The sequence below is a fragment of the Podarcis filfolensis genome (genome assembly GCF_964270895.1).
Source record: "Podarcis filfolensis genome assembly, chromosome: 2".
In the NCBI taxonomy this organism is placed as follows: domain Eukaryota; kingdom Metazoa; phylum Chordata; class Lepidosauria; order Squamata; family Lacertidae; genus Podarcis; species Podarcis filfolensis.
In genome coordinates this window covers 4,603,346-4,619,361 of record NC_139605.1, presented here as the reverse complement: position 1 = coordinate 4,619,361, position 16,016 = coordinate 4,603,346, and the positions used below count along the sequence as shown (strand labels likewise).

At 48.6% G+C, this 16,016-nt stretch overlaps 1 protein-coding gene across 1 annotated transcript; it reads left to right on the top strand.

The window, feature by feature from the left end:
- The first annotated feature begins 650 nt into the window (after positions 1-650).
- LOC310756819 (uncharacterized protein) lies at positions 651-7,481 on the top strand. The gene is made up of 3 exons (XM_083601641.1): positions 651-746; positions 2,252-2,415; positions 4,993-7,481. The coding sequence occupies exons 2-3, from the start codon at positions 2,316-2,318 to the stop codon at positions 6,480-6,482; spliced, it is 1,590 nt and encodes a 529-aa protein (XP_083457767.1). The 5' UTR covers positions 651-746; positions 2,252-2,315; the 3' UTR covers positions 6,483-7,481.
- Positions 7,482-16,016: the final 8,535 nt, after the last annotated feature.

Below are 16,016 nucleotides of genomic sequence, written 5' to 3'. Positions count from 1 at the left end.
CAGAAGCGAAGGGTTTTTTTGGCGGGGCGGGTGGAGAATATTCCCTTTCCTTCCGCAGAGTTGCATCGACTTCCTCCATCCCATCTGCTCCCCCCTCTTGCTTTGAAAGGGGGCCAGGCATGGCATCCTCCCTGGACCAGGTGGGTGCAGACTGGCAGGTGGAGGCCGTCTCTCGTGGATGCTTCCGTGGAGAGTCCAGCATCGCAGCGGGTTGGGCTGGATGACCTCGGGGGTCCCCTTCAAACTCTCCCATTCCCCGATTCTGTTCTTGTAAGCCCACTTGCCTCTGTATTGGGCCCGAGGTCCTGCAGCCTGGCCCTGTCCCCACCCCCACCCCCCGCCCCGAACAACTCTTTGGCGGCGCCCCTGAGAATCATAGAATCGTAGAGTTGGAAGGGGAGCCGAGGGTCATCTAGCCCAACCCTCTGCAATGCAGGGCTCTTTAGCCCAACATGGGTCTCGAACCCACAACCCTGAGAGAAAAAGCCTCATGCTGTAGCCACGGAGCCATCCCACCTTTCCCAGCGTGGGAGCCCAGCTGAGCGTTGCCGAGTCATGTCCTGAATCTGGCGGGATCCAGATGCCTCCCACTTTCTCCCTGGGCAGTGATCACTGAGCGGCGAGGCCACGTAAGGGTTAAGGAGAGCGAGAGAGCCCGGTTGCCTAGAGCGGCCTGGGAAAGGCCCCTCTCTCCGTCCTTCCGCCTCGCCTCCTCTTTCCGCTTGTCTTCGGAGGCCTCTGGGGCGGTGAGTCCTTTGGGCGAAGGGGAGGCTGTGGGGCGACGCGGGGTGCAGAGGAGGATGTTGGGGGGCTGAGAGATGAATGGGAGGATCCCCTGGGTGGGTGGGGGGAAGGGAAGCCGCGGTTCCCAAGCCCTCTGAGGTCCCAGTACACCCCACCCACCCATGACCCCGGGGGGGAGTGGGTTGTTTGGGGGGCTCGGAAGTGGGCTCCCCTTGAGAAGGAGGGGCTCCAAGTGGGGAAAGAGGGTGGGCCTCCATCTGTGGCAGACGCTTTCCTTGCGACCCCTGCATTGCGCGGGGGTGGTCTAGATGACCCTAGGGGTCCCTTCCAGCTCCACAGTTCTCTGGTTCTGGGGGGTGGAGCATTGGAGCCAAATCCATGGGGCCGTGAGGGCTTTGGCTACCACAATAAAACACTTGAGGGGGCTTGTGTGTGTGTCTGTGTGCACACATGCACACAAACTGTGCCACGCGCTCAGTTATGTGGGGCGGGGCTTGAGAGAAAGGGCTCCATCTTGGATGAGGAAATCTCCGGAGGGGGTGCCTTGGTTTCTCCCTCCTGCCCAGAAGTCTCTTTAAAGTCACATCCATAAACGGGGTGAAGGGGGTCCGAATTTCTTTCTCCCGCTTCCTACTTGGAAACTGCTTCTCCCTGAGTGCCTGGGGGCTCCCAAGGTAGGATGCTGCATGACACCGAATTAGACCAAAGGCCCACCTGGGTCAGTCTCTGCAGGGGTCTGGGGCTACCCTCCCTCCCAAGACGCCACAAGTTGTTTAAACTTTGAGCTGTGCAAAATAGTTTAAAAGAGGCTGGATCATCACCATCACTATCCGAGGCTGGGAGTGGTGTGCTGAGTTCCAGGGGGTTGTGGGAAGAGAAGGAGAAATGGTTGGGTGGGGGCTGGAGGGGAACCCTCCCCCCCCCACAAAGTAAGCAGAAAAGTCAAGAAAGACCTGGCTACAGGGAGAGAGGGGATCAGTCTTCTCCAAAGTCTCTCACCTGGTGCTTGTTTCTGGGTGTCAGAAAGCAGCCCTGTGAAGATTTACTCATAAGTAAGCCCCGGTGGGTTGCTCGGTCCCTGCTCCTGCCAACCTCGCAGTTCGAAAGCACGTCCAAGTGCAATTAGATAAATAGGTACCGCTCCGGCAGGAAGGTAAACGGCGTTTCCGTGCGCTGCTCTGGTTTGCCAGAAGCGGCTTAGTCATGCTGGCCACATGACCCGGAAGCTGTACGCTGGCCCCCTCAGCCAGTAAAGCGAGATGAGTGCCGCAACCCCAGAGTCGGCCACGACTGCACCTAATGGTCAGGGGTACCTTTACCTTAAGCCCCGGGGGGGGGGAGGGGGAGGACAGATTAAACTGGTATAACAAAAAAAACCCTTAAAAATGGGGCTCCTGTTGGGAAGGGGGAAACCCCTTTGGGGCTCTTCTAGGGGCAGCAGAATGTTCTGGGCAGGAGAATCCCTGCAGGGCCTCTGAGGCTCCCTTTGCTTCTTCCTCCCTCCCAGGAACCTGCATCTTCTGAGCTCCTCAGGAAGGACGAAAGCGCCTGAACCTGCAAACCTAGCAAGGATGGAAGGAGGAAGATGGACAGTTGACCTTGTCAGACTGCCTCCTGCATCCCTCCCCAAAACCTCTGGGCATTTTCTCCCAGGGCCCTCAGAGACATCTGGTGAGTTCCCGGGGAATGGAGATGGGGACATAGATGGATCAATAGATGGTGAAGAGGAAAACCTTCTCCCAGGCTTTTGAATTTTAGGTGCTATTTCCACTGCAGGACTCCTGGCAAGTTGCTGATCTCCCCTTCTTGGGCAAGGTTCTTGACCGCGTGGTTGCAGACATGATCCAGGTTGTTTTGGAGGAAGCTGATTTTCTAGATCCATTTTAATTGGGCTTTGGCCCAGAAACTGCTTTGGTTGCCCTGTATGATGACCTCTGTTGGGAAAGAGACAGCAGAACCGTGTCCCTACTAATTCTTGACCTTTCAGCGGCTTTCGATTCCATCTACCATGGTATCCTTGTAGAGCAGTTGTTTGCGCTAGGGAGTGGGTGACCCCGCTTTGCCGTGGTTCCGATCTTACTTGGATGGTTGTTTCCAGAGGGTGTTCCTTGGAGAGTATCCTTCAGCCCTGTGGAACCTTCAATGTGGGATTCCCCAGGGTTCAGTTTTATCCCCTATGCTGTATAACATCTATATGATACCACTAAGTGGAGTTACCCAGAGGTTTGGAGTATGTTGTCAGCAATATGCTGATGACACTCAGCTCTATTTCTCAGTTGCATCTACAGGTGAGGCAACAGGTGTGCTAGACCATTGTCTTGCCTCGGTAATAGACTGGATGAGAGGCAACAAACTGAAGCTGAATCCAGATAAGACAGAGGCCCAGTTAATGGGTGGTTCCCTAGACTGGATGGCTGGGAGGTTGCCTGCTCTTGATGGGGTTACACTCCCTCTGAAAGAGGAGCCATGTTGCTTGGTGGGACTTCTGCATCCATTGCTGGCTCAGGTGGCCATAGTGGCATGGCTTCAGTTGACAGCCCCAGCTGCACCCCTGTCCTATTCCAACAAGAAAGACAAGTGGGAGGTACATAAAGAAGCAGATGTGGCTGCATAAGGAGCTTTTGGAAGAAAGGGGAAATCATGAAGGAAGAGTATAAATGAGTAGCCAGCAGTAACAAGGATAAGATCATGCAGACGAAAGATAAGAATGAGCTTGGGCGTACAAGAGAGCTAAAAAATAATAAAAGTCCTAAGTCTGCTATTGTTCAACGTCTTTATAAACAACTTAGATGAAGGAATTGAGGGGATGGCTACTCATCCAATGTGCAGATTATGCCAAAGCGGGAGATTCAGTATCACCATAACAGATTGGAGTACTGGGCAAAAATGAATTTCAGTGGGGACTGAATATCAGATTCTACAACGAGGCCAGAAGAACCAACTGCACATATATAAGATGGAGGACGCCTGGGTTGCCAGTAGTACCTGTCTCAGGGCCTTAGTAGACCACAAGCTTAACATGATCAAAGGACTGGAAACCAAGCCTTATGAAGAATAGCTGAGGAAGCTGGGTTTGCTAAGCCTGAATAAAAGGAAACTAGGAAGAGATATGCCATCTTCCTCGTACACCTCGTACCTACGGGACTGCCTCTCCCGGTATACCCCACAGAGACCCTCAAGGTCCATAAATAGCAACACCCTTGTGGTCCCGGGCCCTAAGGAAGTTAGATTGGCTTCAACCAGAGCCAGGGCCTTTTCAACTCTGGCTCCGGCCTGGTGGAACGCTCTGCCTCGTGAGACCAGGGCCCTGCAGGATCTGATTTCTTTCCGCAGGGCCTGCAAGACAGAGTTGTTCCGCCTGGCCTTTGGCTTGGAGCCAATTTGATTCCCTCCCCCTCTTTCTTTTTTCTTTTCCTTTCTCCACCTGCGATGAGGCTACATCTTAATATTTTAATGTTTTCAATGTTTTAATGTTGTATTTTAATTTTGTTTTTAAGTTGTATTCATTCAACTTATTTTTATTATTGCTTGTTAGCCGCCCTGAGCCCGGCCTTGGCTGGGGAGGGCGGGGTATAAATAAAAATTATTATTATTATTATTATTATTATTATTATTATTATCTTCAGATATCTTATCTAAATTGCTGTCACGTGAACATGGAGCAAGCTTGTTATCTTCATCTCTGGAGGGTAGGACCTGATCCAATGGATTCAGATTACAAGAAATGTGAATCCAGCTAAACAGTAGAACAGACACCCTCTGAAGGTGGTGGACTCTCCTTCCTTGAAGCCTGTTAAGCAGAGGTTGGATGCTTAAGTCGAGATTGCTGCATTGCAGAAGTTCGGACAAGAGGACCCTCGAGGTCTCTTCCAAGTCTAGATAGAATTGTTCATATACCACCCTTCATCTAAGTATCACTGCACGGTTCACAATATTAATGAAGAAAAATACGTAACATCGTAACAACCAAAACAGTACAGCCACACATACAATTTAAAGAGGCAGAGATGATTTAATTAGGCACAGGCAAGGGAAAAGAGGAAAGTTTTCATTTGCTGCCCAGATTGTAACACCTGTCATTACTATATTTTGACATTATTTTAGGTGTATTCCTAAAAAAAATGGAACATGAAAAGGGAGAACGTAAGAGATATTGAAATAAGAGGTGCTATTTGCACCCGATGTGTGTTATGTTACTTCTTCCTCTTCCTTGGAAGCCTAACAGGATTTTCTTTCCTCCCCAAGCAGCTGATGGAAACAATAGTCAGAATACCAAGAATTCACCTGGAATTTCATTGAAGAAACCATTTAAATGCATGGTGTGCGGAAAGTGCTTCATCCAGAAGACAAAGTTTACTTTACACCAGCAAACTCACACAGGAGAGAAACCATATGGATGTATGGAGTGTGGAAAGTCGTTCAGCCGGAAGGAACACCTTACTGTACACCAGCGAACTCACACAGGGGAGAAGCCATTTCAATGTATGGAGTGCGGAAAGACATTTGCTGATTCTGCAAGCCATGCAAGACATCAACGGATTCACACAGGAGAAAAACCATTTAAATGTTTGGAGTGCGGAAAGTGCTTCAGTGTAAGTGGAAACTGTACAAAGCATCAACTCACTCACACAGGGGAGAAACCTTTTAAATGTTTGGATTGCGGAAAGTGCTTCATTGATCATTCTTCCCTTAGTTCACATCAAAGAATTCACACAGGGGAGAAGCCATTCAAATGTATGGAGTGCGGGAAATGTTTCAGGTGGAAGTATTACCTTACTACACACCAGCAAACTCACACAGGGGAGAAACCATTTGAATGTATGGAGTGTGGAAAGTTTTTCAAGTGGAAGCAATACCTTACTGCACACCAGCGAACTCACACAGGGGAGAAACCATTTGAATGTATGGAGTGTGGAAAGTGTTTCAGGTGGAAGCATTCCTTTACTACACACCAGCAAACTCACACAGTGGAGAAACCATATGAATGTATGGAGTGTGGAAAGAGTTTCAGGTGGAAGTATTACCTTACTACACACCAGCAAATTCACACAGTGGAGAAACCATATGAATGTATGGAGTGTGGAAAGAGTTTCAGGTGGAAGCAATGCCTTACTACACACCAGCAAACTCACACAGGGGAAAAACCATATGAATGTATGGAGTGTGGAAAGAGTTTCAAGCGGAAGCATTCCCTTACTACACACCAGCAAACTCACACAGGGGAAAAACCATTTAAATGTATGGAGTGTGGGAAGACGTCCGTAGATAGAGGATCCCATATAAAACATCTACGAATTCACACAGGAGAAAAACCATTTAAATGTAACGAGTGTGGAAAGACTTTCGTAGATAGAGGATCCCATATAAAACATCTACGAATTCACACAGGAGAAAAACCATTTAAATGTAACGAGTGTGGAAGCTGCTTCAATCAAAGTGGAAACCTTAAAAACCATCTACGAATTCACACAGGGGAGAAACCCTTTAAATGCACGGAGTGTGGAAAGTGCTTCAGTGTGAGGGAACGTCTTAATATTCATCAACGGTCTCACACAGGGGAGAAACCATTTGAATGTAAGGAGTGTGGGAAGACGTCCGCTGATCGTTCAACCCATGCAAGACACCTACGAATTCATACAGGAGTGAAACCATATGAATGTATGGAGTGTGGGAAGAGCTTCACACGGAAGACAACCCTTACTTTACACCAGAGAACTCACACGGGAGAAACGATTTAAATGTATGGAGTGTGGGAAGAGCTTCAGTCAAAGAGGAAGACGTAGAAAACATCAACAAACTCACACAGGATGAAAAAGCATTTAAATGTGTGCAGTGTGGAAAGTGGTTCAGCTAGTAATCACACCTTCACATCAACAAATTCACACTGGGAAGAAACCACTTAAATGCTCGGAGTGTGGAAAGAGCTTCAGTCAAACTGGAATGTTCATATTCACATAAGAGAAACAATTTAAATATATGGAATGTGGAACAATTTTCCACTCACATTTCACTCTTATCACACAAAATATAGAGCCATAAAATTGTAGAATGGGAAAGGCCTTAAGGGACATCTAGTCCAACCTCCTGCAATGCTAAAATCTCAACGGAAGAATCCATGACAGATGGCCTTTGGAGAATTTTAATCAGTGAAGGGGAGTCCACAACCCACCAAAGGAGTTTGTTCCCCAGCTGAAAAGCTCTTATTGTCAGAAAGTTCTTCCTGATGTTTAGTCAGAATCCACACTTTAATCAATTTGCTAACCCTCATCTTAAAATAAGAGCTAATCTGATCATGTGTCGCTTTGCATTTTGAACTTAGTAAGTTTCACAATCAATAATACTGGCTGATGTACAGTATTAAATATATGTGCTTAGGAAGTTTGCATTAGACAGGATACGTTTGTCTGCAACCAATTGTGGGATGTTTCTGTTTTGAGGGTTTCGGCTAAATCAGGGTTTCCCAGACTTGGGTCTCCAGTTGTTTTTGGACTACAGTTCCCATCATTCCTGACCACTGGTCCTGCTAGCTAGGGATGATGGGAGTTGTAGTCCATAAACAGCTGGAGAACCAAGTTTGGGAAACCCTGGGCTAAATGATGACTCATTGCTGGAAACCTGAGTGGTCTCTTTTGGCAATGGAACCCGAGAACTCAGGGGAGCAATGTATTACTTTGTATCTTTGTAAGCTTTATTTTCAACTCTTTTAAAACTGTTCTGCAATAAAGCTTTGAAACTCATCCTTTGTAGTGGAGACTAATTGTTTTCTACTCTACACACGGTCTGTATCAGAGCAACTGTCACCATTTCTCAGTCCAAACCACCTCACAGGGTTGTTGCAGTGATAAAATGGAGAGGCTGGAGAAGTGTGTCAATCTTTCACAAGAGCATTTGATGACACACTGTCAAGATACTCAGATCTGGTGTTTCTGTGGGGGATCGGGATCCTCTCCACACCTTATCTGGTTTTTTCTTGGCAGGAATTCCAGTTGGGATTCAGGCCTCATCATGGGACAGAAACTGCCTTGGTTGCACTGGTCAACCACATAACACCGGTCTAGAAAGACCTAGATTGGCTCCCAGTACAATTCCAAGCATAATTCAAAGTGTTGGTGCTGACCTTTCAAGACTTAAACGGCCTCAGCCCAGTATACTTGAAGGAGCGTCTCCACCCCCATCGTTCTGCCCGGACACTGAGATCCAGCGGCGAGGGCCTTCTGGCGGTTCCCTCCCTGCGAGAAGTGAGGTTACAGGGAACCAGGCAGAGGGCCTTCTTGGTAGTGGCGCCCACCCTGTGGAACGCGTTTCCATCAGATGTCAAGGAAGTAAAAAACTATCTGACTTTTAGAAGACACCTGAAAGCAGCCCTGTTTAGGGAAGTTTTTAATGACTGATGTTTTAATGTACAGTGGTACCTCGGGTTACATACGCTTCAAGTTACATACGCTTCAGGTTACAGACTCCGCTAACCCAGAAATAGTGCTTCAGGTTAAGAACTTTGCTTCAGGATAAGAACAGAAATCGGGCTGCGGCAGCAGCAGGAGGCCCCATTAGCTAAAGTGGTGCTTCAGGTTAAGAACAGTTTCAGGTTAAGTACGGACCTCCGGAACGAATTAAGTACTTACCCTGAGGTACCACTGTACTTTTAATCTTTTGTTGGAAGCTGCCCAGAGTGGCTGGGGAAACCCAGCCAGATGGGCGGGGGTATAAATAATTTATTATTATTATTAACGTGTTTGTCAGGGTTTGGGGGGGGATGTTGGGTGAGTGGGAAGTCACTAGTTTTGTGGAATTGGAATGTAACTGTTGAGTAACAAATATAGCTTTCTCTAGGGAAAAAAAGAATAGAATATTATTAGCTCTATCTGCTGATGGATGGCCACACCGACTCGGCCCCGAACACACTGACCAGATGCTTGGAAGCTGTGGCTGGATGGTTTTGTGGGAGCCGATTGAAACTAAATCCTTTGAAGACAGAGGTCCTATGGCTGGGTCGGGATGGCATGGGGATGAGGGACCAACTCCCTTCTCTTGCGGGGGCCCAATTAGTGCCATTGCCTTCCGTTAAGAGTTTGGGTGTAATCCTTGATGCCTCCCTTTCCATGGAGGCGCAAGTTACAGCAACAGCCAAGGCGACATTTTTCCACCTTCGCCGCATCAAGCAGTTGGTTCCTTACCTTTCCCGCCCCGACCTGGCCACAGTGATCCATGCGACGGTCATCTCCAGGCTTGACTACTGTAATTCGTTCTACGCGGGGCTGCCCTTGAAGCTGTCCCAGAAACTCCAGCGGGTGCAGAATGCTGCAGCGAGGCTCCTCACGGGGTCTCTGCCATGGGAGCATATTCACCCAGTGCTTTTCAAGCTGCACTGGCTCCCGGTGGAGTACAGGGTCAGATTTAAGGTGCTGCTTTTGACCTTTAAAGCCCTTCACGGCCTAGGACCCTCGTACCTACGGGACCGCCTCTCCTGGTATGCCCCACGGAGAGCCTCAAGGTCCATAAATAACAACACCCTAGTGGTCCCAGGCCCTAAGGAAGTTAGATTGGACTCAACCAGAGCCAGGGCCTTTTCAACTCTGGCTCCGGCCTGGTGGAACGCTCTGCCTCATGCGACCAGGGCCCTGCAGGATCTGATTTCTTTCCGCAGGGCCTGTAAGACAGAGTTGTTCCGCCTGGCCTTTGGCTTGGAGCCAGTTTGATTCCCTCCCTCCCTCTCTTTCTTTTTTCTTTTCCTTCTCCTCCTGCGATGAGGCTACATTTTAATATTTTAATGTTCCATTATTTTAATGTTGTATTTTATTTTTGTTTTTAAGTTGTAATCATTCATCTTGTTTTTATTATTGCTTGTAAGCCACTCTGAGCCCGGCCTTGGCTGGGGAGGGCGGGGTATAAATAAAAAATTATTATTATTATTATTATTATTATTATTATTATTATTATTATTACCTTCCAAAAAAAAAGTTTCCCTCACAGAGGAGTTGCTCCACCCAATTGGTCATTCTGGTGGTCCTTCATTGAACTTTCCCATCTCTACAATATCCTTTCTGAAGTGAGACAACCATAGGGTTGCCCTATATGTCAAAAAGTGACAAGCTGAAAGAAGTTTAGCTTTTTTGGGGGGGCCAAAGTTGTTGAGCTTTCTCTGCAGGATCAAGAAGAATTTTTTTTTGAGGTGGTTTTTTTTAATTCACCAAAATCCACACGTCTGACAAGGATTGCCATACGTCTAGATTCTTCCAGACATTTAAGCGATTTTTTTTTGCTTGGAAACTGTTTCCTCCGTTGAAATCCCTGCAATGTCTGGGAAATTCTGGATGTATGGCAACCCTGGACAGCCAGAACTGCACTGCTGCATTCACAGTGCTGTCTTGCAATCAATATGTATGCATTACAGAATAGAAGTATTACAGAATATGGGGGCTGCTCCAATAGTTATATCCATGGTGCCAGCGACATTAGAGGAAAGTGAATAAACTGCTGGGTGTGTCAGCTTTTGCAAAGTGCGCTTCGGAGGACTTTGCGCACCAACCACGCTGCAAATCTTGCAAGTCCTTCCTGCCCATCAGCAGAGGTAGCTGACCTCCCACTTTGCAGCTGCAATGGAGCCTGGGCGATAAAGTGCTGCTGGGAATTGTAGTCTCTTATGGCCTTAAAACGGGATGCGGGTGGCGCTGTGGGTTAAACCATAGAGCCTAGGACTTGCCGATCAGAAGATCGGTGGTTCGAATCCCCGCGACGGGGTGAGCTCCCGTTGCTCGGTCCCTGCTCCTGCCAACCTAGCAGTTCCAAGTGCAAGTAGATAAATAGGTACCGCTCCAGCGGGAAGGTAAATGGCGTTTCCGTGTGCTGCTCTGGTTTGCCAGAAGCAGCTTAGTCATGCTGGCCACATGACCCGGAAGCTGCACGCTGGCTCCCTCGGTCAATAAAGCGAGATGAGTGCCACAACCCCAGAGTCTGCCACGACTGGACCTAATGGTCAGGGGTCCCTTTACCTTTACCTTTATGGCCTTGAAAAGAGAGAGAAAGTGGTTTCTGGGAAGTGTAGCCTGTTCCGTTCTGCAAGCATTTCTCCCCGCCCCCAGGGGGCTGGTTGGTGGGCAGGAAGGGGCCGGCAGAAACATTGCAAGATCTGCAGTGTCGTCAGCATGCAAAACACTGTGCAAACGATAGTAAGTGGCGAGATCAGAAGCAGAAGAGGTTTCCTTTATTTCTGGAGGGGCGTGCACTTAGTCTGGAGACGGGGAGGGAGTGCACTTCTCCGTTGGTTTTCTTTTTTTCTTGCTTCAGCTTCGCTTGCGTGACTTTGCAGCTGTAAAGAAGGATCCTAAGAATGGAGTGAATTAACAAGGACACACTATGCCTGTCTCTCCCCCAACAGAGGTCATAATACAGGGTGACCAAAGCAGTTTTGTGCCCAAGCCAGACCTCAACCCTTATTGAAACGAATCTAGGAAAATCAGTTTCGTCCAAGAGCACCTGTATATATTGTATTTTCCACAAATTCATTTTGTCCTTAAGGCAGCATATATTTTTTTAAAAATGTGTTAAGTACTGTGGTAATATAGCCATGACACACAATATAAAATCAGTTATCTCTCTGTGTAAGAATAATATCTAATGAGTAACAGTTCATTTAACATATATGTCAGATTTTAAGTCAGCAAGAAGCTTACCAATAGGTCAGGTAAGTGCAGTTTTTCTAGAGCTCACTGTGAACACCTCCCTTGTTCTCTTAGAATGGCAACGTCACCCACCTGAAAGGTGCTGGAACTGAATTCTGGCTGGGAAAAAGCCCTGGGTCAGGTCAAAATATGTGCTGATTTCACATCCAAAAATAATCTCTGACCAATGGGTATATGGGTGCTGAGATAAGATGGCGCCTGGCACACTTTCGCTGCGCCGATGGACGCCTGTGCCGATAGAAAAACTTGAGCTCTCTTTGAAGCTCTTAGCAGAGTTCTGCAGCGGTAGAAAGTGTTGCCTTGTGTGTGGATAATAAATCAGACTGAATGCAGGCTTCTTGCTAATCTCCAACAGCCTTTAATGAGAAGAAAAACATCATAAATCAGCCCGGCGAGAGAGCGGAATCCTTTCGTCTCTCAGCCAAAAACGAAAGGAAACTCACACACAAAGAAAGATTCCCGTATGTGAACCAAACCACGCCTCAGAATGTGAGACGTCACACAGAACTGTTTAACCCTGTAAGTTCTGATTCTCCTCACACCCCCTCTTGTCTCGCATCCTGAGGGAACTGTGAGTATAACTCATCCCAAACACAACCCTTCACAGAACTCCCCATGTCGCTGGAAGGTCAAGGGTTTAGTAAACCCATCAGCTAGGTTCTCCCGGCTCGAACAATACTTGAGCCATATCCAACCTGCTTGGACACTCTGACATACATTCTGGAAACGTATGTCCAAATGCTTGGTTCTGGACTTGAACTGTCCAGATTCTGCCAACCTAAGACAAGGTTGATTGTCTCCCCAAACAGTTATGGGCAAGTAATAATCCCCACAGATCTCTTGGATCAAGCACTGGTCCAACTCCCTGCACAAATCCGACAATGCACTGAACTCAGCCTCAGTGGAAGAAAGTGCAATAAGACTTTGCTTCCGGGACTTCCACCCAACCAGGGATTCCCCAGCCCAGACACAGACTTCCTGTCCCCAAGAGATGCCCAATCGCTGTCACTCCAGCACGTAAGCCGTGCATCACCTTCAGCTGACAACGTGAGGCAAAAATCTTTGGTATCCTGCAAATACCTCAACACTCTCTTGATGCCTTGCCAGGCATTCACACTGGGCTTTGTAGCCTCCCTGCTGAGCAGATTCACAGCAAACGCTATGTCTGGTCTGCTCCACTGAGAGAGATACAACAGACTCCCTAGCACTGACTGAAACACCTCAGGGTTTTGGAACTCAGAATGCTCCCCAAGCTGACTGTCCTTCACGAAGTTGGTCTCCATGGGCATTCTGACCCCTGCACAGTCAGACATCTGGAACTTCTCAAGCAACTGCTCAATCTTGCCTTTCTGACTGAGCAAGAAACTCCCGTTCTCAGACCTGTCTATCCTAACGCCTAGATAAACCTGAACGGGACCAAGGTTATTGAGCTGAAACTTCTTACCAAGCTCTTTGGCAAAACCTTGCACCTGTCTACCTGTCTGTGCCACGTACAGAATATCATCTACAAACACCAGAATCGCTTCCTGTGTCTCTCCTGACCCCCTCAGGTACAGGCAACTGTCTGCAAGACTCTTCCGGAAACCCAAACTTTCCAGAGCTTCATTCAGGCACATGTTCCAATTTCTGGCTGACTGTTTCAAACCATAAATTGACTTGTGCAGCTTCCACACAACACCTGGCTCATTGCCCTCAAACCGTGGAGGAGGTAACATGTACAGATCCTCTTTCAGATCCGAGTTCAAATAAGCCACATCCACATCAAAGTGGTGCACTTGGTGCCCTCTTTGAGCAGCTACTGCTAAAAGCACGCGCAGAGTCTCACTCTGGGAAGTAGGAGCATACACCTCGGTGTAATGCAGCCCCCTTCTCTGCGTGAACCCTCTGGCTACAATCCTCGCCTTGTACTGTGGTTCTCCAGACGCTGTGGGCTTAATCCTGTAAACCCAACGACAGCTCACGGCCTGCTTGCCCTCTGGCAGCTTCGTGGTGGAGAACACACCTAAGGACCTCATTGAGTTCAACTCCTTTCCCATTGCCTCTTGCCACTTCCTGGTTTCCGCTTCAGGCAACTGTTGAACCTCCTCAAAACTCTCAGGTTCGCACTGCGCTAAACCAACCCACACGCTGGTGACCTCAAACCTCTCAGGTGGTACTCCCTTTGTAGCGCGTGTGGAACGTCTGAGCATTGTCTCAGGTGCTCCCTCTGACCCACTGGGGCCAGCAAGTGTGTCCTTGTTAACAGAAGACTCCCCCTCTGACTTACTGTGTCTTCTGGCCTTCTGCACTTGACTAACGGGAGACAAAGGCTCACTCTTGGGCTCTCTTTTAACAACCTGTGGAGATGCCCCTCCCTGTTCTTGACCCTGGTCAGAGACCTGGTCCTCATCAACAGGTTCAGCTTCTAACTCTCCCTCCTCAGCAGAATCAGACAGACACTCTGAGAGAATGTCAGAATTTGCATGGATCCTTGACCAACTACTCTGCTCACAGAACTCAGTACTCCTGCTGACTAGAATCCTGGACTGATCGCCTTCCGGATAGGCAAACCTCCACCCTTTTGTCCCAGGCTCGTACCCACAAAAGATCATTTCCCGGGACCTCGGGTCACCTTTCTTGCGTTGAGCCTTTGGCACAAGCACCCAAGCTTCACAACCAAACACACGGAAGAAATGCACCTTGGGCTTCTTCCGGTGCAGCAGAAAATAGGGCGTGTCCCCTACAACAGAGCTATAGGACCTGTTCAAAGTGAAGCTGGCAGCTTTCCAAGCTTCGGCCCAAAAGCTCTGAGGCAAACCAGAGTCAAACAGTAGAGCACCAGCTGCCTCAGCTAGCGTTCTGTTCCTACGCCATTCTCCTGAGGAGAAAAAGCAACCGTCAACCTGTGACTTATCCCCTTCTGGCGGAAGAAACTCTGCAGAGCAGACCCGGTGAACTCTCCACCTTGGTCGCTCTGAAAGCTCTGCACCTTGGTGGAAAATTGTAGTTCCACCACTGCAACCCAGTCTTTGATCAGTTGCGCCGCCTCGCTTTTCCGTTTCAGCGAGAAAACCCAGCCGTTCCTCGAAAAATCATCTGTCAGCGTGAGTGCATACCTGGCCCCGCCCAGACTCGGCACTGGCATGGGTCCACAAAGGTCTGTATGCACAAGCTCAAAAGGCCTTGTGGTTACCCTCTCCGATCTGGGATAACTGCACCTTTTTATCTTTGCTCTTTTGCATGCCCTACAATCTAAAAATTTACCACATGCTTTCATCTTGCAACCTTCAGTGCATTCTGGCAACTTCTGGATGTATTTCCAACAGCTATGCGACATTCTCCTGTGCCACAAGTGAGCACACGAATCATGTGTGGGAACGTTAGCACACTGCGCCTGTGCTGTCTCAGCGTCCTCCTTACTCTCCAGAGATGTCTCCAGAACAAAGAGGTTGTTCTGACATGCAACACTGACCAGTTGTTTCCCACCCCTGGAAATAAAACAGATATCATTTTCAAAGCAAACCTTATAACTCTCCTTTACAAGAGCAGATACAGATAAAAGACAACACTTCATTCCTGGCACAACGTAGACTTCCAGCTCTGCCTGTAAAAAAGAAACAAACACATTGCCAACAGTGGTTAATTGTCTCTGTGAGCCATCAGCAAGAGTGACTGTTTTCCCAGTTGAAACAGCCCTGCAGTTCCACATTTCGCCACTAGATGGTGATGGCATCAGGTGATGGCTGGCTCCTGAGTTGATGACCCAACGCAGCATGCTGCCCTCACTGGAGTTGTCCCTTAGCGTTGCCATGGAGGCAGCAGCAAGGTGATAAGAAGAACCGTCCTTCTCACTTCCTCTGTCACGTCCTCCCTTTGCATTCCCACGCTGGCCTCCTCTCCTAGACTGGCTGCCATGGAAACCTGGCTGGCTGCCACGAGGACTTGGCTGACTGCCATGGGAAGCGACCTTGGAGACATCCTGCCCGGCCTCTCTGGCTCTCCTCGGACAGGACCGACGCAGGTGGTCAACAGACCTGCAGACAAAACAACGACGAGTGGAAAAAGCCTGAACTGTGCCTTCTGGCTTGGCCCCCCCTCTGTTACCGGCAGGGCACCCTGCGCCAGCTCGGCCCTCTCTGAGACGGCGTTCTTCCTCGTCACACAAACGACCAGTCACATACTGCAGCGTAAGATCCGCTGGATTCATCGATTCCAAAGTTAGACACAAATTGTCATAACTTTTGTCCAAAGAGCTGAGCAAAATATAAACTTTCAGTTCCTCAGTAAAATTGACTTGCAACAGTCTCAGCTTGTTGAAAACAGAGAGCATCTTAGTCACATGCTGTCTGATGCTATCACCAGGACGCAGCTTCAGCTCAAACAAGCTTCTGGTGGTGTGGATCTTTGCCCCAGCTGTGGTCCTGTGGTGCACTCTCTCTAGTGCCTGGTAGGCCTCATGAGCAGTCTCAAGACCCTCCACCAAAGGTAGCTGTGAGCCCTCCAAACTGAGCACTATAGCTCCTAGGGCTTTCTGGTTTTTCCTCTGTGAGGCTTGGGCAGCTGCAACAACTGCTGCTGCATCTCCGGCTGCAGCTTGCTGTGGGGGCCCTTGGG

Bases quoted from the DNA above. Each gene is read 5' to 3' on its own strand.
- LOC310756819 (XM_083601641.1), top strand. From the start codon at position 2,316: ATGGAAGGAGGAAGATGGACAGTTGACCTTGTCAGACTGCCTCCTGCA. The intron at 2,416-4,992 runs GTGAGTTCCCGG...CTCCCCAAGCAG, and splicing joins AGGGCCCTCAGAGACATCTG to CTGATGGAAACAATAGTCAG.